Source organism: Garra rufa, chromosome 5, assembly GCF_049309525.1.
Source record: "Garra rufa chromosome 5, GarRuf1.0, whole genome shotgun sequence".
In the NCBI taxonomy this organism is placed as follows: Eukaryota; Metazoa; Chordata; class Actinopteri; order Cypriniformes; family Cyprinidae; genus Garra; species Garra rufa.
Window position 1 is genome coordinate 25,391,605 of NC_133365.1, and position 26,251 is coordinate 25,417,855.

Below are 26,251 nucleotides of genomic sequence, written 5' to 3' on the forward strand. Positions count from 1 at the left end.
AGCTGATCTGAGATAGGTAATTTCAGAAACATAACGAGGCCTTTTATTCTTTACACACGTGTGCAAAAAAAACTTAGCTTGGGTGGAGGGGTTGGACCAGGTTGTTCTGGTTGTACCTGTCTTCAGTCATTTAATGTGTTTGCTGCACTCACTTCAAACTGTAGTTTGTGTAACATAAACTGTGATAGAATACTAAAAACATATACAAGAAATGAAATTGTTCACTATTTGTTTTTACACAAGACTGTGCATGATTCTCTTTGATTTCATATTCTATTTTATTCTATTCATTCACAATTAGTTCATCCAGAAATGCAAATTCTATCATGATTTACTCATTAATTGTTTTGTTTTTTTCAAAAACTAAAAACTTTCTGCTGTGAAAGGCAAAAGGAAGAGAATGCAGATGTGTGCTTTTGTGTTCCACAGAATAAAGAAACTGGACTGACCAGAGCATGACGAAATGATGGCATTTTTGGGTGAACTATAAGGTCAAGCTCCTGACCAGAGTTTTCTCATACTATAGTTGTTGAGTCAAAGCTGTGGGGTCATTTTTAGGTGAAAGGACAAACTAAAACAACTTAAGGATTGTAAAAGTAATGTTGTATAACTGGGTTCTGGGTTGTGCCATGCCTTTACACAACAGCTAAATGCAGAAACTTTTAGAACCTGTTTGGGTGCTTGGTGAGTGAATCATGTATCCTTGTGATCATTAGCAATCCAATCTTCAGAATGTTCAAAAGTCACTAAAGTATTAGGAAATGACTCAAAAACTTAGATTTTGGATTTATTATAAAACAAAAAAACAGAATAGACAACAAAGGTTGCAACTGCTGTAACATCTAATTGTAGTTCAATAATAAAGTGGTTATATGTAGTGATAATTCATACTCATTAAACACATAACACATACAGTTGGCCCAAAGAGAATTTAGACACTTAAGACACAATTAAAAATACATGAATGCCACTGCATTAAACAAAATACCACTGCAAACATTTATTTTAAAGGGAACATCGGATGCAAAATTCACTTTTACATGGTGTTTGCATATAAATGTGTCTTAGCACACTCTACAATGATTTGTTTAATCCCCGAAAAAACTAAACAGTCTCAATTATCAAGCCGTTTAGATTTTTTGAGCAATATGATGTCATACTGCTCAGGCCCCGCCCACGAAGTCTGACAGATGGTTCCATACTAGCATATTTCACCCCTCAGCAAGTTGTGCGCTGTCTGCCATTTTCTCTGTGCTCGAGTGGCGGTAGCGATGGTGTCTCGTAAGCAATGCAGGTGGTTTGTAGTAAAAGTAAAAGTAAAAATAAGAGTCTTCATTTTCTTCCGACATAAAAACCACTAAGAATGCAGTGGATTCATTTTGTTTTTGATATTAATGCTCCACCAAAAAAAAAAAAGAGAAAAAAAAGAAGAGATTCAGCAGGCACACACTGTCATAAGACGGTGATATTTGGTTAAATTTTGGTTGCGATACAATTCAATGTCAATTTAACATCTCATGTCAACATTAATTTGATGTCCAATATAGACGTCAGCCTTTTTTAGTGTGTAAACAAAAATCCAATGTTAAGTCAACGTCAAATACTGACGTCAACCCAATTTTGATTCTCAACCAAAAGGCAACATCTGTCCGATGTCTGGTCCAACGTCAACCTGGCGTTATATTGATGTCCGTTGCCTGCTAGGGAGGGGTGGAGTGAGCAGAAGCTCATTATCATTTAAAGGGACATGCACCGAATCGGGGCGATGTGAACAGAGCCGTTTTTGACAAGGTAAAAAGGGTGTTGTTTTACATGACATTACATGACATTTCATGAAGACACTAAAGAATTATAGCAACTTGTGGAAAATGCACATCTGATGTCCCCTTTAAAAGAAATATTCAAGAGCACACTGTTCAAGCTAAATGTTTCACAATTTTTTTAAATGATAAAACAACTGATATACTGTTCAAAATTAAGACAAATAGTATTTGGACACTTCTGGATGTCCAATGTCAGTGGAAGATGTTGATAAAGTTAAGACAGTTTCAAGAAATCTTCTGCCATCAGTTTGGAGATGCAAATTGGTAATGCAATTAAATTCTAATGAAATTAAATTAAAATATTTTTAGATGTGACTAAGTGACCAAATTCTTTTTGGGGCCGCTGTATGTATATATGCAATATACTGTATGAAAATGTATGATATTTATTATGATATTTCTATATTTCCAAATTTCTGCAGAAGTGTCCAGCAGCAAACAATGTAATAATTTTAAATATCTATTTCTTTAACAACCAATGCTTACATTAATTTTACAGTGTACAGACCGGCAAAGCACACAATAATGACTAGATCACACATTACTGCCGTCTAGGGGGTGGCCCTTGACCCCTGCCTGCCCCTGGTTGGCCAGGTAGAGGTCCAGGTCCCCTGGGGCCTGGCGCTCGAGTCACAGGCCCCCGCGCGTTAGGATTAGCTGACGCGAGTGACACATCTTTCTGCAGATGCACGCCACCTCCAGCTGTGCCTGGTTTCACTTTTGGAGATTTTCCACCCTGGTCATGCTTTTTATCTAAGGCAGGAAAAAAACAAATGGAATGAGGGGTGAGAGTTTAATCTAAAGCATACACTTCTCAAGATTTACCTTTTTTTTTTTTTGATAATCTCTACACTACAAATGCAGTAAAAACAGTAATACTGTGAAGCTGTGTAACAATTTTTTATTTATTTTTTTAATTTTAATATATTTTAAAATCCAATTTTACAATGAAAAAGCTGAATTTTCAGGAGCCATTACTCCAGTCTTTAGTGTCAAATGATCCATCAGAAATCATTGTAAAAGACTTTTTGATTAATTTAATGGATCTTTACTGAATAAAAGAGTTTCTTTCAAAATTTTTGAACGGTAGCAGTTGCAAAGGTAGGACTGGTCAGTAACAACATTCTATGCAATACACACCTGCACTATTCTCTGGAGGAGCAGGGGGTACACGAGAGCGATTTGGAAGTAGATCCTCCAGGTCTTTCATCACCTGGTTAGTGCTGTCTTTGTTGTTCCTTCTGTTCTTCTCCTCATCTCTTGCCTAGAAATGAATGTTAGAAGCACACACTGGATAAAAAGTGCAACCAATTTCTGACATATAACAAATCTTATGTTTTGATGTATGTATTGTTGTGCATCTGAACATAAACAATACTAACCATCTGCATTTTCTTTTTTAGCTCATTGTTGGAGTTCTTATAAGCCTCTGACACAGAATTCAGGTAGTAAATAGCCAGACTGAAAGAAACAGAAATCAAAAATGTAGGGGATTTTGCTTATATTATATGATTGTGAAAACTTTAATAATATACCTACACCATGAGAAGAACTGCTGGTATAATGAGTCCAGGGTTTGCTACGTAGCCGAAGAGGGTCCCCATAAACGCAGGTAGATCTAGATCAATGGTCTCCATAATGACATCAAACATTCTTTCTTTACCACTGTGGTAAACAGGAAATGTCACAATGAGCAAATATGGTAATGGAAATGCATGATTGGTATATGGTTTTGTGCATATGTGAACTTGTGTATGTGTGCATGCATGGATACCTGAAGGGTCCGCAGTCAAAGGAGGGAGGTAAGGACATGATGGTGTAAACCACAGGCAGGAGACTCAAGAAGAGGATGAGCAGTAACAGCCCCATGTAGAAGTTATTGGACTTGGAAGCTTTAAAGACCCTCTCATGTGGGACGTTACAGGCCATTACAGCCCAGCATTGATAGTACATGGAGGTCAGAAGCCGCAGTACATTGATGCCCACCAGACCAGGAGCATAGAATGCCCCCATCCTGACAAACACAGACAAACAGCTTAATATCTACAGGTACAAAAAAAATAAGGTGGCTAATTTTTGTTTTGGTATGGTTATGTTTGGTATTCTAATGCAGAGTTATAAAATTGATGTTTATCAGTACAAAAACAAATACTGGAATAATATGTTCAATCAGATGAACTATTTTATTGACTATTCTAGTATTTAATGAAATATTTACAGTATAATCGACATTTCTATAGACTTTTTCACAACTTTTTAGTTTATTCCTGAGCTCAACGCAATGCATTTTTTTTCTGCTCAGTATGACTGTAGGTAATGTTTTAATAATAGGTACTAGATTAATCTGAAAATAAATTTACATATTATGGAAATATTATATAGCTGTGTCCAAAATAATTTTGGTGTTAATAGTATAACCTTAAAAGTGCATAATTCTAAGTCTGTAAAAGAGTAAATGTAGAAAGTCTGGGCTGTCATATAGTAATAAAAATTACATCTGGTTTAAGTCCCACCAAAATTAAATTTTATCTGAAAACAGATACCAATTATTTTAGCCTTTGTAGCTTTTGCTACACATATACAGTTATTGGCTTCTCTGCACACCCCTAGCAGTTCAGTCTTGTTGCAAACATACTTTAAATCAATGAAATGGACTGCTAACCAATCCTTACAGTAGGTTTTATAATGCTGAAAGATTGTTTGCTCTAGTGCAAGCTGTGAGTAAATCTGTAATTTAAACTCAAAGGTATGCAGACAACTGCAGACAACTTTTTTAGGTAGGAGTAACATATTGTGCATAGTATAAAAAAAGTAATGGCAGTACACAGCTAACTATTCACTAATGTATAAGTTTTTTCTTTTGCTTATATTTTATGTTGTGTTGTTTTTACCTTGTGTGTATTTGTCCTTACCAAATCATTCCTTGGTTAAACACCAAACCAAGCACGTTGCCGCTTATATCAAATTCACCATAGGAGGGCTGAGAATGAAAATAAGGCTGTTAGATGTCAAATCCTTAAATGACCACAGTTAAGGTTGTTGGTGATGAGCTTATACAGGATCTCACAAAAGTGAGTACACCCCTCACATTTCAGCAACAATTTTAGTATATCTTCTCAAGGGACAATACTATAGAAATGAAACTTGGATATATTTTAGAGTAGTCAATGTGCAGCTTGTATAGCATTATTATATATTATTATATATATTAGGGATACACCGAATCCAGATTTTTGGGGTTCGGCCGAATACCGAATCCACTGTTTAAGATTCGGCCGAATCCGAAACCAAATACCGAATCCTACTCGCATCCTTAATCACACGTTTTTAGCTGTGACTGTCCAGCTGGCGTACCTGAAGTTGCTGCATTTTGGCTGCTGTCTGTAGATTCCTTCATGCACAACTCGTATTCTTTTGGATGTTTTAGACGCAAATGTTTTAACATCGGCGATATGTTGTGTACTGCTTAGGGTCCTTGCCACCACGAGACAAATTGGCATTGCAAATTGAACATAAAAATCGACTTGAATCGCCTTCTTTTGGTTGAAAGTACTGCCAAACAAAACTTTTTTTGCTTACGAGTTCCATTTTCAGATTCTTACAGCCTACTACATTTGAACGGGTCCTATGTAAACACCTTCACGTAATTAACGGCTGTATGACGTCGTAGTGCAAGTCTAGGGTTCGGTTTCGGTGTAAAATAAATCTAAGGTTCGGCCGAAACCGAACCCCGTCAAAAAGCCCAGGATTCGGCCGAATCCGAAACCTGGATTCGGTGCATCCCTAGTATATATTTAATGTTCCCTGAAAATAACTCAACATACAGCCATTATTGTCAAAATAGCTGGCAACAAAAGTGAGTACACCCTAAAAGAACTTGTCAAATCTGTGTTCAAAGTGTCAATATTTTATGTTAGCACCATTGTTATCTAGCACTGTCTTAATCCTGCTAGGCATGGAATTCTCCAGAGCTGCACAGGTTGTGGATCCTCTTCCACTTCATGGTGCTTCTCCACCTTCCACCTGAGGTTGCCCCACAGGTACTTAATAGGGTTCAGGTCTGGAGACATACATGGCCACCCCATCACCTTTACCTTCCACAGCAAGGCAGTTGTCATCTTGTTGGTGTTTTTGGGGTCGTTATCATGTTGGAAAACTGCAGTACGGCCCAGTTTCTGAAGGGAAGGCATCATGTTCTGTTTCATAATGTACAGTACATAAGGAAATCCATGTTTCCCTCAATGAACTGCAGCACCCCAGTACACAGGACATGGTTCCAGTAATTCATGCTCTTGGACAGGTTGTCTTCAGGAAACTGTTTGCAGGCTTTCTTGTGAGCCAGCTTCAGAAGAGACCTTCAGGGATGATGCCCGTGCAAAAAGATATATAAAATGGTTGCTGAAATGTGAGGGGTGTACTCGCTTTTGTGAGATACTGTATATTGGACTCACCCAGCCAGCTTCCAGATCCCAACACCAGCAGTAGTTCAGAAAACGTACAATAAATGCTCTCAAGAAGTCACCGATAAGGATGGTCAGATATGTCACTTGTATATCTGATACAGTCAGCTTGACAAACTCCTAATAATAGAGATTGAATGGTTTGAGGTAAATGGTTTGATTTTGAACAAATGTGCAAACAAAAGTTTAAATCTTATCAATTACACAATATATTCTATATATAATTTTTGCTGGAGAAGCTACATGAACACAAGACATGTTACTATTCCAACTGTAGTTTCCCAGCATGGGCCTCTGATGACATCAGCAGGATCCATAGGAGGTGGAGTGCCTGTGTCATTTGGGTTGTTGGCTGTGTAGTTGGCATAATACTCTTTAATGAACCAAAGGCTGGCATTTTTTATAGATTCCTCCTCTTCAAGCTTGAAGCCAAAAACAGTTTTGTGTACTTAAAAATCACTGATTCTCAACTAGGAATAGAAAATAAACACTGCTGTCATTAGAGAACTTACTTTTGCATTGACCTCATCGAACAGAGCAAGCAAAAATGTGTAGAGGTTGCCAAGGAAGAGTGCAAATATACGTCCCAGCTGCCACTTGAGAGCTATACGTGGATGGTATTCCTCCAGCTCAGCGATGGTCTCAAAGAGCATCGGACCCACTAGCCCCAGCAGAGACATGATGATCTCAAGCTAAGATACAGTATTATTATTACACCATTAACTGGGCTTCTATGTATGTATTTATCTTTTTAGTAATACAATACAGTAGCTGTACATAAGACAAGATGTTCATGGTGGTCTTGTGGTTATTTTTACCTCATTCTTCTCGTACCATGAGAGGTTGTCCATATTGGCGAATTCTTGGGAGCGTTTTACCACAAAGTAGATGAGATAGCCACTTCCTCCCAGTGTACAGGTGATGAGAAAGTTGGCTAGGACACGCAAGAATCTCCTCAGATGAATGTTCTCATCTTTTTGGTTCTCCTGCTCATCCACAATGGACTCCTGCAAAATGCATTAGAGCTTCCAAATTTAGAAAAACTCATAAATGAGCATTTTTTTAGCTACAGATCATGTATGACCACTCTTATAAACCATATCAATTGATCTGGCCAAAAGGATTTATCAAACCAGTGCCAGAAATGTGGTCTTACAGAGAGTTTACCTCCTCAGGTTTCTGAAAGGACAGCCAGACCATGAAACAAAAACTGCAGTGGTCAGCAAACACACACATCAACACCTACCCAAGCACTTCCACATACACACACAATCACATACTTTGAAGCTGGTGGTGATGGAGGCGTATTTATTGTCAGCTGTCTCTGCATTCCCAATGAGAAAATCCCAGCTGGTGAACATCTTCCAGGCGAAGGTGAACTCATTGTCTTCTCCGTCCCCTCCCCCCACATCTGCGTTTTTAGCCATCCTAACAGCGAGAGTGGACTTTATTCAACACTTGTAGAGAATCCATTCTCGCCGGCAGGATAACAGAAGCGCAATTTCTAATTGCAGTCAAAATAACAATCATGTTGTGAATATACTAAAATACAGTAATGCTGTGGTGAACACATTGTTTGGATAACTGAAGAAAAGTTTTCAAATTTAAAGGTGAAGTGTTAAAAATGTCTCCCGGCCCAATTTAAAGTTCATTATTTGAACAATAACAAACTCTGGTATGATGGGTTTAGTAGTCTGCATGCAAACCTTTGAATCTTTGTTAGTGGAGAAATGGACTTGAAGCTAATATGGTTAATGTGTCTTTTAGGTCAGCAGTTCTCAAATTGTATGGCCTGTTTTCACATATATTCACAAATTTTCAGTTTATTTGACTTTATTTCTAACAATAGTGGCTATATTTTATGTAATTGCAAGTTTATATCACACAATTTCAACTTTATTTCTTGTAATTTCCTTTGTAATTGCAACATTATATCTAAAAAATAGCTACTACTCGTAATTACAATTATTATTATTTTTTTTTTTTTTCCACAATTGCATTACTATCCCCCAGTTTCATAGACAAGCCTAGTCTCGAACTAAAATGTAAGTCTGAGCTTTTTCAATTGAAAAAAACTTGCACTGGCTGATCTTAAAATATGTCAGATTCTTTGTTTTGTCTCAAGATGCACACAAGTAAGGTTTTATCAAAGGCATATTTATAAAAAACTACTTAAATGTATGGCTAAGCCCTGTCTGTTAAACCAGGCCTATATTTTACTCTGAGTTGGAAACATGCCTTCATATTTCTCTGACAAGTTATAGTACTGTATATTAATGTTACAGTATATTAATACTAATATTTAATAACTAATTTAATTTAAACTATTTTAAATGCATATGGCAAATATGTAAATCAGATTGCAGATATACATATTAAACCACATCTGGACTGTAAATTGCAGTTTATCAAAAATGTACACAATTAAACAGTCACTGAAAGGTATAAAGGTTAGCAGAAGTGTTTGATGATTTAGTTTTTATTATTACAACAGTTTCACTAGTATTATTAGACACTTCACCTTTAGGTTGGAGGGTTATTCTTTTTTTTTTCTTTTTTTTTTACCATCTTAGATGTAGAATTTAAGACAACACACAATATTCTACCTGTACAACATTTTGCCATCCAGTAAGTACTAGTAACACTTTTTTTGTACAAGCATAGATATTCACAGCCACATGTACTTCTCAAGAACATTCCATGTCATTGCTACCACATCTAGCAATGAATGAAAGGGGGACTCACGTTCTGATCACAACCATGAGGCTATACCCGAAGGTCCCAATGCCCACCATGAGGTAAGACAGAGGGAGACGAAACTTCAGGAAGCCAATGGTTCTCTGGTTATTATAGTAGCCATAGAAAAGTACTGAGTACTTGCAGTAACCCTGTCAAAGAGAAGGCATCAGAGAGTGTTATTGATAACCATACATTTATATTATGATAATAAGAAATGTGAAAGACACTGTGGGATTGTCTAATATCATCACACATTTTTCAAAGAAAATATGAACAGAGGGGTCAAAAATCTGAGAATGTTTTAAAAAATCAGGGATTCAAATGTAATTGAATAACCTGATAAGAAAATGTTAAATAAATATCCCTCTATGGTGCCATATGGCAACACTTAATTTGTACACCTGTTGAAGTGTTCCAGAAATGGCTCTGTTAACCTCATTTCTAAGCATCTCTTTTAAAGGGGGACTTTTTTGGATCATCTTTGGTTATTAAATTACATATTTCTATTCACAAATGAACATTATATAACAGTTTTACTGTAAAATGAGAAAATATCAATGTTGCCATATGTCAACACTGTACCACAGCAATGCTGTACCACAGTGGAATTGAAGTAATTTATTTCCCCATTGAGATTTTTTTATAGATAGTAACATCAATAATTTAATTGCAGTTATTTATTTATTTGAAGTGTTTATTGTAGTATAGTTGTATTAATGTATGAATAAGAAAATGATTTATTATTTTCAGAAAAAGAATACAGATATATTTTACAGAAAGGGCAATAGGAATAGTGCAGAGTTGTCTCTTCCATGTGATAACAATAAGAGTGACTGTAACAATGAGTGTGTTTGTGCATGTGTATATGTGTCTGCATGTGTATGTAGAAGATTTTGATGAAAATTATGATTGCATGCATCAATTCCTAAAAGAAATGTGCATTTTAAATTGAAAAGAAAATCATAAGTTAATAAAAAATATATTAAAAAAAAAAACCTCTTTGGCCATATGGCAACATTTTCCAAAATACCCCCCAAAAATATTTTTCTCAAAAAAATGTTTTGGTTTGTATAATTGAACCTATATTATTTAATAAAAACGTATGTGAAAATATTACATAATGCATACCATAATTTTGCTAAATAAATTAAATATTTCTGTACTTTTTAGTATTAATTATTTATTTTTAATATAATTGTTGTTATTATTATTATTATGTTATATAACAGAAAATATAATAATATATTTGATATTCTGAAATTAATGTTCTTTTTTTAAAAATCAATTTTCAGTCAAATTGTATCAAAAAAAAAATGTAATGTAAATGTAAATTCAGTAAAAATGTATCATGATCTTACACTGAAATCCGTGAGAACAGAGTAGTCCATAGCAGTGTCTTGCTCTTCTCTCGGCACAGTTTTCCGAGGAATGGACCCATATGGAAGCCCCATGAGAACCTTGTGGACAATTTCAAATCATTTAGTAATATAGTTAAATAGTTAAAGGAATAGTTCAAGCAAAAATGAAAATTTGCTGAAAATGTACTCACCCTCAGACTATTTAAGATGTAGATGAGTTTGTTTCATCATCTGAACAGATTTGGAAAAATTTTGCATGACATCACTTGCTTGCTTATCTACTGCAGTGAATGGGTGCCATCAGAATGTGGTTTAAACTGCTAATAAAAAAGACTACAAAGTAATCATCACGGCTCCAGTCCATTAATTAATGACCAAAAAAAACTTGAAATGAAACAAGTTTGTTTCCAGCTAAAACACAAGTCCTCCATTAATAATATTGCTTTCTCCAGTGAAAAGTCATTTTGTCTAAACAAATGTGGATTACTTGTGGATTTTATCAGCTGTTTAGATCCTTAAGACATTAATCGATGGACTGAAGTCGTGCTGATTACTTTGTGGTCTTTTTATCAGCAGTTTGAACTATCATTCTGATGGCACCCATTCACTGCAGAGGATCCATGGGTGAGCAAGTGATGTAATGCTACATTTCTCCAAATAAAAAACAAACCCATCTACATATTAAATAGAGTAAAGGTTAAGTAAATTTTAAGAGCATTTTCATTTTTGGCTCAACTATTAAATAAAATAAGGTAACAAGATACTTTACTGATCTCTTTACTTTAAAGCAAAGAGGCATAATTTTATTGTTACTGTCTGTAGGTAGTACACAACATGATTATACACTGACCTCTGGTATCACAACCAGGCCAAAGGTCAAGCTAAAGAGGACCAAGTTCATGCCATACATCCAACGGAGGAAAATAAAGTATGAAGCAACCGAGGAGCCAAAATGACCTACAAATGGATGAAACATCACTAGGGCTCACAATAAAGAACATTTTTGGTCACTTGCAAGAAAGTACATAAATATGGTTCAATATGGTTCTAATTTCAGTACGGGTAAAAGAAATCATTTTCTATCATCAGTAAGAATATCGTCTGAAGTGATGTACACCATTTCTCTGGGAAAACAAAAATCATTAGTACTTACTCTCAACTTCCTTTATTTTCCGCTCCCATGGGATGCAGGCTGTCCTAAAATTTTCAAAATCTCTTTGAAACTTTATCCATTTCTGTGTGATGAGACACAAAACATATAAGGAAGATTAGGAAACTGCAATTAACTAGATTTTTTAATTTTTCAAGAGTGGCACCTGCCTATGCACATGTTGCCATCATAATGCTTGGGTGGTTAATATGTGGTTGCTAAGGTATTAAATAGTGTTTTAACCCATTGGTATGTGTAGCTATTGGTAGTTCCGGGTGGTTTGGCCTCTCTATGACATTCTGATCTCTAAATTTATCTGGGATCTTTCTCAAGACAGGTTTTTTTTTTTTTTTTTTTTTTATCAAACAACAGTAATAGACTATTTCTTTAACAAAAAGCACAAATAAGAGATAAAATGAAGATTTTCATATTCCTACCTTCATCATCATCACTTTGTAGGCATACAGTTTTCTGCCTTTCCCTTTGCCCAAAGCACCTTCAAATTTATCCACAAACTGCTGAGCCTCTCTATAGACACAAGGGGAACATGAAATTAAAAAATTAAATTAAATTAAATTAAATAAATAGTTAAAATAAAAAATAAATAGATAAATACAGTATCTCACAAAAGTGAGTACACTCCTCACATTTCAGCAACTATTTTAGTTTATCTTCTCAAGGGACAATAGAAATGATAGAAATGATAGAAACTTGGATATATTTTTGTAGTCAATGTGCAGCGTGTATAGCAGTATAGATTTAATGTCCTCTTTGTCAAAATAGCTGAGTGATACCCTAAGTGATAACAGCAGTATGTTGTTTAACCATGCAAAGCCACATGTCCTTTTCATCATGTTTATGTTTTTGTCTGCTTGACAGGACCATACAAGTTGTGTATCTTGTATTAGAGCAGTGAAAATTAGGTGCTCTTAGTACCATGCTTACCATTGGATGCATCTCATGGCAAAGAACACTCTGAGGCATCTCATGGCAAAGAACTCTCTGAGGATTTAAGTACAATTGTTGCTCTCTACAAAGATGGACAATACTTTTAGATGTTCAGAAACACCCTGAAGCCGAGTTATACTACAGTGGTCAGGGTCATATAGAGGTTTTCCAAGATGGGTTCCATTCGGAATAGGCCTTGCAAGGGTTGATCAACCAAGTTAAGCACTCATTCTGTGTCAGGTGCAGAACCTGGCTTCAAAAAACAGAGTGCTGCCAGCATTGCTTTAAAGGTTGCAAAAGTAGAAGGTCAGCTTGTCAGTGCTCAGACCATACCCTGCACACTGCAACAAGTCGGTTTGCATAGGCGTTGTCCCAGAAGGAAGCCTCATCTGAAGCTGGCTCACAAGACAGCCCATAAACAGTTTGCTGAAGATAGTGATGCGCGGATGGCGGTTATATCCGTGGGAGCTGCGGATAATCCGCGGGTCGGGTGGGTCGGGTAATAAAAAATTGCATTCTGATTTTTTGCGGGTGGGTTGCGGGTGGATGAGATAAATCAATAATGATGCAAATATTAACTACATTTTCTAAAACTTGAAAGTGTTTTAAATAAGTTTTTTATCAGGCAGACAATTTCATTTGTGTGTGTGTGTGTGTGTGTGTGTGCACCTGGTATTTATCACGTTGTGGGGACCAAATGTCCCCACAAGGATAGTAATACCAGTAAATTTTGACCTTGTGGGGACATTTCCTAGGTCCCCATGAGAAAACAGGCTTATGAATCATGCACAATGAGTTTTTTTGAGGAAGTAAAAGTGTGCACAAGCTCCTGTGAGGGCTAGGTTTAGGTGTAGGGTAGGTGTAGGGCCATAGAAAATACGGTTTGTACAGTATGAAAACCATTACGCCTATGGAATGTCCCCATAAAACATATAAACCCAACATGTGTGTGTGTGTGGTATTCATCACGTTGTGGGGACCAAATGTCCCCACAAGGATAGGAATACCAGTAGATTTTGACCTTGTGGGGACATTTCTCAGGTCCCCATGAGGAAACAGGCTTATAAATCATGCACAATGAGTTTTTTTGATGAAGTAAAAGTGTGCACAATCTCCTGTGAGGGCTAGGTTTAGGTGTAGGATAGGTGTATGGCGATAGAAAGTACGGTTTGTACAATATAAAAACCATTATGCCTATGGAATGTCCCCATAAAACATGTAAACCCAACGTGTGTGTGTGTGTGTGTGTGTGTGTGTGTGTGTGTGTGTGTGTGTGTGTGTGTGTGTGTGTGTTTGCCTGTTCGAGAAGTTTTTGGTGACAGAAATGGTGACATTCCCTATAAAGTTTGAAGGGAGTTATGCCTGTGCTAATGCTATTGAGCACGGTAATGCAGTGATCGGCTTTGCGTTTACCCACTTCTCTGATGCGCATCATTCAGTAAAGTCCTGCATTAGCCAAAATCATGACAGTCCACCACATGAATAGCTAATTCAGTCGCATGTTAATAAATTGAAATATTCCCTAAAAACACCCAGTAAAGACAGTGATGTGGTCAGGACCGTGGCGCCGGCTTCTTTTGAAATATATTTGACGATTGTGCCTGACGTGCCTGTGCCCACGCCTGCTCTGTCCACAGATGCTGCCTGTTCATTCAGGCTAGGCGCGCAATTGTATATTAATAATTATTATTGATTACTTATTTGAATCAGTAGATTATAACGTAAACAATACCTTAAAAATGAAAAGAAGCAGATTTTTACGATCAGACATTTCTTAAACTGGTGAACCCCTGTAAACTTCAGTCCAAGCATGCGTTCAAATAGTAGCCTAAGTTAAGAACGGCTCTAATACAGAGAAAACGTCTCAGGTTACGTATGTAACCCTAGTTCCCTGAGGGAACGAGACGCCGCGTCATGGAACGCTATGGGGAACGCCATTGGTGGGCAGCACTCTGAATCATGTCTACAACCAATGAAACGATGGGAGTGACGTCACAGGCGCGGTGACGTCAGCGACCGGGAAGTATAAAGCACGTGCGTTTGAAGCCAGCGGCAGCTCTTTTAGGAATGAAGCGAGCGCCGCAGGGTGCGGGAATTATGGTCCGAGACGCGGCGTCTCATCCCCTCAGGGAACTAGGGTTACATTCGTAACCTGAGACGTTCCCTTCCGGGAACTCGAGCCGCGTCATGGAACGCTATGGGGAACGAGACTACCAACGCCCCCATAATTTCCAAACCCTGCGCAGTGTCTGCTCAACCAGGGTGGAAAGGAAAAGAGCCCTTGTCTAGCATTCCGCGGACAAGAAGGCCCTGTAACCCTCGGCCCTCGGGCACACGAGGAATGGTAGTCAGCCTCTGTCTGGTTGCCAGCCAGAGCGAGAGGTACTCCTCGGCCCTCAGTCGCACGAGGAGTCTTAGTCCTTTGTCTGGGAGTAGCCAGAACAAGAGGGACCGCAATAACCATTGTCTAGTATTCCACGGACAAGATGGTAAGTAGTCCTCGGCCCTCAGGCCCACGAGGACAGTGCACTCGACCTCAAGAGTGCTCCTCGGCCCTCAGGCTCACGAGGAGAAAGTAGACCTTTGTCTGGGGTACCGCCAGAACAAGAGGGACTCAAGAGCTCGGCCTGGTACTCCTGTCAGGACACGAGGGGAATAAGCCATTGTCTAGCATTCCGCGGACAAGAGGGCACTGTAATCCTCGGCCCTCGGGCACACGAGGAAGACAGTAATGGGCCTCTGCCTGGTAGCCAGCCAGCGCAGGAGGCACTCCTCGGCCCTCAGGCACACGAGGAGTGTTAGTCCTTGGTCTGGGAAAGGCCAGAACCAGAGGGACCGAAATACACTCGGTCTGGTAGTCTTGCCAGAACGCGAGGGGATTAAGCCATTGTCCAGTATTGCACGGACAAGAGGGCTGTATGATCCTCGGCCCTCAGGCACACGAGGACAGTAGTAGACCTCTGCCTGGTAGCCAGCCAGTGCGAGAGGTACTCCTCGGCCCTCGGGCGCACGAGGAGTCTTAGTCCTTTGTCTGGGGTTCCGCCAGAACAAGAGGGACTGAATAAACTCGGCCTGGGAATCCTGCCAGGACGCGAGGGGAATAAGCCATTGTCTAGCATTCCGCGGACAAGAGGGCACTGTAATCCTCGGCCCTCGGGCACACGAGGAGGACAGTAATAGACCTCTGCCTGATAGCCAGCCAGCGCAAGAGGTACTCCTCGGCCCTCGGGCGCACGAGGAGTCTTGGTCCTTTGTCTGGGAGAAAGCCAGAACAAGAGGGACCGAAATACACTCGGTCTGGTAGCCTTGCCAGAACAAGAGGGACCGAATAAGCCATTGTCTAGTATTCCACGGACAAGAGGGCTGTATGATCCTCGGCCCTCAGGCTCACGAGGATGCAGAAATACTCCTCGGCCCTCAGGCACACGAGGAGGATGTGGCGAAGAATGACTTCTCTTCTTTTAACAAAAAGAATGCACCTTGAGAAGTCTCCTCCTGGCTAAGGAGGTGGCTGACTCTCTTGGACTTAGCCTCGCTAAGTCGAGAAGACAAAGGAGCCTGGAGCGGCTCTGAGGTCGAGTTCATAAAACCTGATGAACGTCAGGGGCGAGGACCAACCCGCAGCACTGCAGATGTCCTGTGCTAGGGACACCTGCCATCAGAGCTTTTAGAGGCAGACAGCCTCAGGAGGAGTGAGTCTTGACTCCCCATGGAGCTGGGAGACCAGAGGACTTGAAAGTAGTAGAAATGGCATCTATGATCCATCTACTGATAGTTCTGTTTATGCCACATGCTTTTGTGGCCGTATGTGCCCAGTGCTCACACTGGAGACATGCAGTTATACTTCCAATTTTGGTCGCGCTCCAAGAATGGAGGAAATAGAGGCTTGGGACCCCATGGGGTCTCAACCTGAGTGCACCGCAGAGGAAAACATGACCAAGGGGCTTTTACCCACTGACAGGCCACCGAGAGGGGCGTGGTAGGCCAGTAAGCCGCCACGAACGCCTTCAGGGTGGAGTGAGCTGGTTTCGTGGACAGGTGAGTTTGCAGGGACTCTAGTACTAAACCAACGGGCAGTAACTTGGTCTAAACGGTGTTCGCGACACCGTGAAGCAAACAGGTTCCACTTAGGCCATAAGGTTTCCTCGTAGAGGGAGCTCTGGATTAGAGAAGGGTCTCAACAACCTCGGTTGAGAGACCAGATTCTATGAGTTACGCCCCCCCAGGGGCCATACCCATAACTTCCACCTCTCCATGTGGGGGTAGCAGATCGCACCCCCAACCTGAGAGAGGAGGTCCAAGAACCATACTCGGACCGGCCAGTGCGGGGCTAGAAGTAACAGCCGTGCCGATACCGGCGTGCTCTTTCCAGAACTCCTGGGCGCAGAGCGATCGGGGGAAATACGCACGGACGAAGCCTCGGCCACGTCTGTACTATGGCGTCCAGTCCGAGCGGAACTGGAGGCACTAAGGAGAACCAGAGGGAACATTGCGATATCTCTTGAGTCGCAAGAGGTCCAGCTGAGTCTGGATAAGAATTCTCCATGCTTCATTACTTCCTGATGTAGCCTTGATTTCCTGACCGTGGAGGAAAACGTATGACCAAGGGGACTCTACCCACTAACAGACCAACAGGGTGGAGTGGGTTAGCCCTGTGGACGGTGAGACTGCAGAGACTCCAGTACTGTACCATTCGGGCAGTGAACTGGGTCAAACTAGTGCTGGTTACACCATGCAGCAGACCACTTCCTCTTAAGGTCATAGGATTTCCTCATAGGGGGAGCTCTGGAGTGAAGGATAGTCTTAGCAACCTTGGTTGAGAGACTGGCCTCTATAAGATGTGCCCCCTCAGGGGTCACACTTATTCCAGAACTCCCGGGAGCAGAGCAATCGGGGAAAGGGTGTACAGACGAGGCCTCGGCCCGCAGGAGCTGGAGGCACTAGAGAGTACCAGAGGGGACATTGCGATGTCTCTTGAGTCGCAAAGAGGTCCACTTGAACCTGGCCAAACACTCTCCAAATCTGCTTCAGCCCTTCTGGGTGAAGCATCCATTCTTTCCCCGGGCCTCGGCCCCTGCCTCGACAGGACGTCCGCTCCCACGTCCAGAGATATTGGACTGCTCTCAGGGAGAGAGGTTTTCCCTTGAGACCATAGGAGAATCCGGTACGCCAGCTTGTATAAGGGGCGTGAGCGGATACCTCCTTGACGATTTATATAATAAACCACCGCAGTGCTGTCTCCAGCACGTGACGGTTTCTCAGGTCTGGAAGGAAACTCTTCAGGGCCTGGAATACGGCCAGCATCTCTAGGCAGTTTTATGTGCCAGGAGAGATGGTGATTGCTCCATAGGCCTTGGGCTGAGTGGCCACTCGTGCCCGCTCCCCATCCGGTAAGGGATGCATCTGTCGCTAGCATGACGCGGCGACAAGGAGCTCCCAGAACCGGACCCTGAGAGAGGAACCAGGGTTTTCTCCACATGGCCAAGGCACGTAGGCAGCGCCGCGTGACCTTGATCTTGTGGAATGCGTTTCCCCTCGGGGAGAACCCCCTGGTTTTGAGCCACCACTGCAGTGGTCACATGTACAGTAGACCAAAAGGTATCACGTTGGATGCTGCTGCCATAAGACCTAACAGTACTTGGAACTGTTTGACAGTGAGTGACAGGCCTAGCTTGACCGCATTTACTGCAGTAAGGATCGACTCGATCCGAGCAGGTGACATTCGTGCCTGCATCGTGGTCGAATCCCTGATTACACCTAGATAAGTGGTCTTCTGTAGTGGAGAGAGCACACTCTTCTTGGTGTTGAATCTCAACCCCAATTCTTTTATGTGAGCAAGAACAACACCTCGATGTTGAACCGCTAGCTGTACCGAGCTGGCCAGGATCAGCCAGTCGAGTATGCGGATGCCCTGGAGTCGCAGAGGAGCCAAAGCAGCATCCACACACTTTGTAAAAGTTCGGGGTGAGAGGGCTAGGCCGAAAGTAAGCACTCTGTATTGGTGAGCCCCTGAAAGCGAACCTAAGAAACTTCCTGTGTTGTGGAAGGATGGAGACGTGAAAGTATGCGTCTTTTAGATCTATCGTGACAAACCAGTCCTCGGACTTGATCTGAGACACGACCTGTTTGACAGTCAGCATTTTGAACTTCAGTTTTTTGACTGAGCGGTTCAACTGCCTGAAATCTAAAATGGGCCGAAGCCCTCCATCCTTCTTGGGAACAATGAAGTACTGGCTGTAGAACCCAGACTCTCTGTACTGAGGAGGGACCACCTCGATGGCCTCCTTCCTCAGGAGAGTTTCTACTTCCTGTTCCATTACCAGACCCTGCTCGGGGTTCACCAGAGTTGGAAATACCCCGCTGAAAGGTGGCCCTTGGCGCCGAATTGAATGCAATAACCTTTCTCTACAGTGCGCAGGACCCACATAGAAATATTTGGCAGTGGTTCCCACGCTGCCAAAAATTCTATTAAGGGAATCAGCCTCTCGAGGCTGGCTTCTGGATTTATTTGAGGAACTGATTCGGTGACCTGTAGCAGCGAACTGGCAGGATGCACCTGAATAGTTGCTCTTAAGACCCCCGTGGGGGTTGCAAACTTCCTAGGTGCGCTACGTTTACGGGCGGAACAACTAGAAATTGACGTTCGCGGGAGATTGCCGCGCCCTGTAACACTGGCAGGGTTAGCTGACAGATCTCCTGAGGGCCCGAGAAGGTGTGGTCACCATGTTTTTCTATGGTGCACCGCAAACCTCCCCGAGAGGGGCTGCCCTCATCAGCCCTGTGGTACAAGAGTCAGGGCCGTTTAGCCGAGGACCTCTTAGACTGAAGCATGACCCTCGGATCGGGCTTAGTCTTTGAAGCCCCCGGTCAGGAGTGTTGCTAATCCCGCCCTCTAGGTGTCACCGGAGGGAAACAGGCTGCAATGCTCCTATTATGAGCCTCTTATGTGAGGAGCTGGTACACGGCTGGGGTTTCATGCTCCCGTCAGCAACCCCGACACGTGTACATTTGCCCATCAAGCCTGAAATTTTATTTAGGCGGCCTGGAAAGCAAAGACGGAGCTTTCAAGGATGATGCCAGACTGGGCGACAGATAGCTGGCTAGCGTCTGTTCAACCCGCGGCATCATCTTTTCTTTCTAGTTTTTCCCTTGATCTAGACAGTTCAGTGTGCTGATCGGGGAAGGACAGAAAGCTCCGTTTTGGAAGTGCTGCCTTAGTCCACAGAAAACACAACGTTTGCTTTTCTGCGGCTCATTTTTCTTATTTAGCTACTGCATTAGTCAGCACATCCAACAGCTCATCATACTGAGGCGATCGGGGGGGCGGTTGAATACTTTTGACAACGTTCTTCACATCAACCTCCTCGGAGGAAGATATGGGAAGCGTTGAAAACCCTTCCTGGAAGGAAGAAACCGCATTGCGGGCTTCCTTATCCAGTAGGAGGTTTACTGATCCACCAGGTAGGAAAGGAGATCACCCGTCTCCCTTCCCTCTAGTAGATCGAGCTGCGATTCCCACGAGTGCGTTTCTCTACAGGGCCAGACCCGCGAGAAACGCTAGCGAAGGCTCCCTCCTCGAAGAGAGCCTTCCGGGACCAGAGCACCCGCAGTGGAAGACGCTCACACTGTGGACAGTCAGCCTTTTCGAGGGCTGACTGTGCGTGCTCTACACCCAAGCAGACCACACATAGACTGTGTGTATCCCCACCAGCAATGAAGCATTGGCAGGGAGGAACACACTATCTATGTGGCTGCTTGTACCGCCTTAGTTTCTTAACTTTCTTTCCCCCTTTGGTTGCATTTTAGAGGTCATACTACTCAAATAAAAGCCGTGCAAACTGGCACGAAAAAACAGCAGTATGACCGGGACAGACACAGACACAGAACGCTCTCGCTGAATGACAAAAGCTGCCGCCGGCTTCAAACGCACGTGCTTTATACTTCCCGGTCGCTGACGTCACCGCGCCTGTGACGTCACTCCCGTCGTTTCATTGGTTGTAGACATGATTCAGAGTGCTGCCCGCCAATGGCGTTCCCCATAGCGTTCCATGACGCGGCTCGAGTTCCCGGAAGGGAACTAAGAATTACAATAAGTGTAATAGGACGATCGGGTGCGGGTCGGGTGCGGTTATCTAAATCAGAGAAAAATATAGGTGCGGGTGGGTGGCGGGCAGATAATTTATTTGAAGCTGCGGATTCGGGTGACGATTGAGCCCATCTGCGCATCTCTAGCTGAAGACAACCTGTCAAAGAGCATGAATTACTAAAACCATGTTCTGTGGCCTGATGAGACTATAAGATAAACTTGTTTGGCTCAGATGGTGTCCAGCATGTTGGTGTCCAGCATGTGTGGCGATGCCCTGGTGAGGAGTACCAAGAAAATGGTGTCTTACAGTCAAGCATGGTGATGGTAGCATCATGGTGCATGAGTGCTGCTGGTATTGAGAAGCTGCAGTTCATTGAAAAATGGATTCCATTATGTACTGTACATTCTAAAGCAGAATATGATGCCTTCTCTCCAGAAACTAGGCCGAATGGCAGTTTTCCAACATGATAACAATCTCAAACACACCACCAAGATGACAACTGCCTTGTTGAGGAAGCTGAAGGTGAAGGTGATGGGATGGCCAAGTATGTCTCCAGACCTGATCCCTATTAAGCACCTGTGGGGCATTCTCAAGCAGAAGGTGGAGAAGCAACATCCAGCAGCTCTGTGATGTTATTATAGAAGAGTGGAAGAGGATCCCAGCAACAACCTGTGCAGCTCTGGTCAATTCCATGCCCAGGATGCACAGGAGATAACAATGGTGCTAACACAAGATATTGACACTTTGGACAAGTTCACTTAGGGTGTACTCACTTTTGTTGCCAGCTATTTTAACAATAATGGCTGTATGTTGACTTATTTTTAGAGGACAGTAAATCTATACTGCTATACAAGCCGCACATTGACTACTCTAAAATATATTTCATTTCTTTAGTATTGTCTCTTTAGAAGATATACTAAAATGGTTGTTAAAATTTGAGGAGTGTACTCACTTTTGTGACATACTATAAATAGTCCTTGAAGCTGTCTGATTACTACAATATTTGCACAGCAGTCATAAAGGCCAACTAAAGTATTGAACCCACTAAACCCTATAAAGTATACTGTACTTTAGTATTACTACTACTACACCCCAAACTTTTGTCATGATTTACTCACCTTCATATAGTTTCAAATGTATGACTGTATGACTTCCTTTTTTTCTGGGGAACATAAAAGAAGATATTTTGAGAAATGTCTCTTTTTGAGAAAGTTGTTTGCATTCCTAATTCTTCGAAATATCTTCTTTTGTATTCCGAAGAAAAATGACACAAGTTTGGAAACACATGAGGGTTAGTAAATGATGACAAAATGTTCAGCTTTTGTGTGGAGTATCCCTTTAAGTTATGCCAGTGACTTTATCTTCTAGTGGAAGAATGAACTTAATGAAACCACCTAATAAAATAATGTCTTCACTAAAATTTGTTCTTCGTACTTTTGTTTAGCAGTAATTGTTTTAGATAAACATGCTGTATTGTGAATTGTGTCATGTTTAGACATTTTCAACCTTCCGATTTATTTAAACATTATTTGCATCACATATTATTTGCATAAGATTCCTCAGTACTTGAGGACTTTAAGTCGTCTTCTCATCCGCCAGGGCTTGTTCCTGATGTTTGCTATCAGTTTCTTCTTCTCCTCCACCTCCTCCATCAGTTTGGCCATTTCTCCTTCAGACATGGACTCCTCCTCTTCATCTGAATTGGAATCATCACCACTAAGGCAGAACATGAGGTGATAGAGTGCTTCATTCTTACAGAACTTTATTACATTCAGTTATTTTGTCTTATTTTTTAACTTACATAAAAATGCAATTTTTATACACACAAATTTAAAGATAGAAAGACCTAATCCAATGTCATGTAACATGAACACATTAAAATAAAGTTTTACTGGTTTTAGATATGTTTAATTAAAAACAAGACAGAACTATTGGATTTTTGAAGTTAGCTTCCAGTGTACCCATGACTTATCGTGCACCCCTCATTGTGTAAATGTTCCTACAACCATAATACCCACCCTATATTTGAGCCTACATTGAAAATAAATAAAAGTCAATGCTTTTAAAATGAAGATTAACAGCACTGAACTCTAACAAGTACAAGTGTGCGTCTACAGGGTATGGGGAGACATTCTATTAAAAATGCAATGGGTTTGAATAGTTAAAATGATACTGTCGCGGTTATAGGGTAAGGTTGAAACAGTTGAGGATATACTTCCTAACCAAACAAATCACTTATATAGTATCTAGATTGGATCTGAAAAACTAAAATAAATATTACAATAGAACTTTAAAAGAGGAAGTCTGCCTATCTATAATAGGAGTTTCATTAAAGTTTTGTCTTACATTCAGTGATCTCTTGGTGTAGGTGAGCAGTTAATGAAGTCTATTAATTATTAGTAAATTATCCAATTCTATCACGTGACCATTTGTGTCAGCATACCTACTGTTCTTTTTCTTCTTTTCATCTTTGTCGCTGTCATCCTTGTCTTTTCCTTTACCCTTATCCTTTTTTTTGTTTCCTTTTTTGTTTTTTTTGCCGGACTTTTCATTTTCCCCATTTCGTCCACTCTCGCGTACTTTTCCTCTTCTTCTGTTCCCTGCACATCTCCTCTGTGGAATATCATCATCGCTGTCTTCCTCTACCTGAACTGGTTTCTTTTTATTTGCCGCTCGACGACCTCTTGGAGGTTCATTATCCTCATCTTCATCCTCACCATCCTCACTGGCAGCTGCTTTGCCACGCTTACCAGCTGCTGTTTTTTTAGCACCCTTGCCTTTTGTTTTCTTGTCCTCTGCATAGAAAGTGGCACAAATTTATTTTTATAAAAAGCATATCAGAAAATCAAAACATTTTAGCTGAGTAACCAGTGAGTAGCCACATTATAAATAAACGGCGATAATAACTGCATTACTTTTTTCAGTAAAGAGTATTCAAACGAATTACTGTTTCCCGTTACAATGCCATTACCGTTACTGACAATAAAATGCGGCGTTACTATAATTAAGCTCACTGAAGCGGTTTTCATCCGATCAGCCATAGGACCTGCAAAGCTGCACATCGCATCGCGTTGCGTTCTTTTACTGAGGTAAATTCTGGCTATTATTCCTCTCAGTACGTCTTTTTCTTCCAGAAACGAAAGTAGCCGAGATGAACTTGATGAATGTTCACGTTTGTTTACAGAAATGATGTGGGTGTTTACCTACATGTCCGCGTGTCTCATTTGAAAAGTGGAGCCGCTGGTGGGCGTGATTACATTAAAGATAAATTTAGACTAAAAAATGGAGCTCGCATTGGTATCATACAGATTATTTCTTTATTTTACAAAAGTACATTGTTCTCTTGTTATTATGACTATACACACAAAGAAAAGTAGAGCCTTTGCAGTTTCAAAGGATACCTTATTCTCAGTGTTGGGAAAAGTTACTTTTTAAAGTAATGCATTATGTGTTACTCCCTAAAAAATTAACTAATTACTTTACTTAGTTACTTTTTATGGAAAGTAATGTGATGTTACTTTAGCGTTACTTTTTAAATATGGGCAGGGCTTGTTTGTTATATTGTTAATATTGTTATATTGTAATATTTTTGGCAAAGGTAAAAGCCCAAAAGTGAAATCAATAAACCTCTGGCTGAAGGAAAAGTAAATTAATGTCTGTACAGTAGAATGCAGGAGAATGAAGTTCAACACTCTTCAGCAATAAAAACATGAAGCACAAATGTTTATCTAAAGTAATTTTTGCTTATTAGTGTGGTTGAATTAGATTAATGAAGGTCAGCCGAAAATACATTGGTTAATGAAATGGGACTAATACATAAAGGATATTTCTGTTTTTAACATACAGTTGAAGTCAAAAGTTTACATACCCCTTGCAGAATCTGCAAAATGTTAATTATTTAACCAAAATAAGAGGGATCATATAACATGCATGTTTTTTTTATACTGACCTGAATAAGGTATTTCACATAAAATATGTTTACATAGTTCACAAAAGAAAATCACAGTTGAATTTCTAAAAATAACCCCATTCAAAAGTTTACATAAACTTGAATCTTAATACTGTGTTGTTACCTGAATAATAGACAGCTTTTTTTTTTGTTTGTTTGTTTAGTGAGTTGTTCATGAGTCCCTTATTCGTCACTGCTTGCTGTTCTTCAAAAAATTCTTCAAGTCCCACAAATTCTTTGGTTTTCCAGCATTTTTGTGTATTTAAACCCTTTCCAACAATGACTGTATGATTTTGAGATCTATCTTTTTACACTGAGGACAACTGAGGGACTCATTTAAACTATTACAGAAGGTTCAAACACTCACTGATGCTCCAGAGGGAAAACCCATGCATTAAGTGCTGGGGGTGAAAACTTTTGAACAGAATAAAGATGTGTAAATTTTTCTTATTTTGCCTAAATATCATTTTTTAATTTTGTACTGCCCTTCAGAAGCTACAGAAGATGCTTACATGTTTCCCAGAAGACAAAATGAAGTTAAATTTACCCTGATCTTCATATTCAAAAAGTATTCACTTTTGGAATTTGATGCTCTTAAAGCATCGTGTTTCCTTCTGAAGCACCAGTGAGTGTTTGAACCTTAGTTGCGTATGAGTCCCTCAGTTGTCCTCACTGTAAAAAGATGGATCTCAAAATTATACAGTCTATGTTGGAAAGGGTTTAAATACACAAAAATGCTGAAAAACCAAAGAATTCGTGGGACATGAAGGATTTTCTGAAGAACAGATATCCCGATTTCTCTCAACATGGGGACAGGAGACTTGTAGGTGACCAGTCAATAAATGGGAAGGCAAAGTAACTGGCATTACTTATTATTTTAAAAAGTAACTCTAACTTGAAAAAATTAATCTGATTATGTAACTCGAGTTTCTTGTAATGCGTTACCCCCAGCACTGCTTATTCTTATCTGTGGGATGTTTTTCTAATGTCTGCGGGTTGAAGCGACCCCAGTAACGTGATATTAAGCCCCCGGAAGGTGTCTCTCATATTGTCCCACAGCACCATTAAAATAGTGTAGATTAGTGTACAATGTTTTATTCATTTAATATATTTAATATTGGGGGTATTCTAGTTATTTTACATATTTGAACATTTAAAAAAAAGTAACACAATAGTTACTAAATCAGTTACTATTTGTGAGAAGTAACTAGTAACTATAACTAATTACTTTTTTAAAGTAACGTGCCTAACACTGTAAAACAGATAAACAGATCTAAAAACAAAATGTGCCATCACTATGTAGGGTGTTCTAGCTGCTGAGTGTTTTCTAGATTATGAGCATATTATAATATTGATGAGCAAATATTGCTGTTTGCCATAGCACCACTAATTAAAAAAAGAACAAAAAAAAAGAGAAAAATTCAGCATTATCTTTTTTCTTACCTTCAGCACTCTCCGCGTCTCCATCAATTTCTATTCCCACTATAAAAGAATAAAAAAAATTACAAACACCTCATTAAGTGCAAAATGTCAAAGGATGACAGAATTTTGATTATCACTAGAGTTATTAAATGTAACTATTAAATTATGCTACATTTGGGGGGAAAAAATATAACTTACCATCTTCCAGTTTTCTTGCCGTATCACTTTTCTTTGGCATTTTGCTGCCCTTCTGATCTCTATTAGTCTCTGAATTTCTTCCCTTGCACCTGTGGTCTAACAAATTACTGCACAGGT

At 40.4% G+C, this 26,251-nt stretch overlaps 1 protein-coding gene across 1 annotated transcript; it reads right to left on the reverse strand.

The window, feature by feature from the left end:
* Positions 1 to 2,364: 2,364 nt before the first annotated feature.
* Positions 2,365 to 26,174, reverse strand: tmc2a (transmembrane channel-like 2a). The gene is made up of 20 exons (XM_073841367.1): positions 26,135 to 26,174; positions 25,958 to 25,996; positions 23,009 to 23,360; positions 22,132 to 22,281; positions 11,968 to 12,058; positions 11,534 to 11,615; positions 11,231 to 11,337; positions 10,381 to 10,479; positions 9,029 to 9,171; positions 7,564 to 7,711; positions 7,102 to 7,290; positions 6,796 to 6,975; positions 6,547 to 6,705; positions 6,275 to 6,403; positions 4,736 to 4,803; positions 3,598 to 3,837; positions 3,363 to 3,488; positions 3,206 to 3,284; positions 2,964 to 3,087; positions 2,365 to 2,576 (listed from the first exon to the last, which is right to left on the reverse strand). Exons 1-20 carry the CDS (start codon positions 26,172 to 26,174, stop codon positions 2,365 to 2,367), a joined length of 2,757 nt encoding a protein of 918 aa, XP_073697468.1.
* Positions 26,175 to 26,251: the final 77 nt, after the last annotated feature.

What these genes read in the sequence shown, in the direction of transcription:
- tmc2a (XM_073841367.1), bottom strand. Translation starts at nt 26,174, where the DNA reads ATGCCAAAGAAAAGTGATACGGCAAGAAAACTGGAAGATG. An exon ending in TCGATGAGGTCAATGCAAAA is followed by an intron (nt 6,706 to 6,795) that starts GTAAGTTCTCTA and finishes TTTGGCTTCAAG; the next exon opens with CTTGAAGAGGAGGAATCTAT. An exon ending in TTTGACTGCGGACCCTTCAG is followed by an intron (nt 3,489 to 3,597) that starts GTATCCATGCAT and finishes TGTTTACCACAG; the next exon opens with TGGTAAAGAAAGAATGTTTG.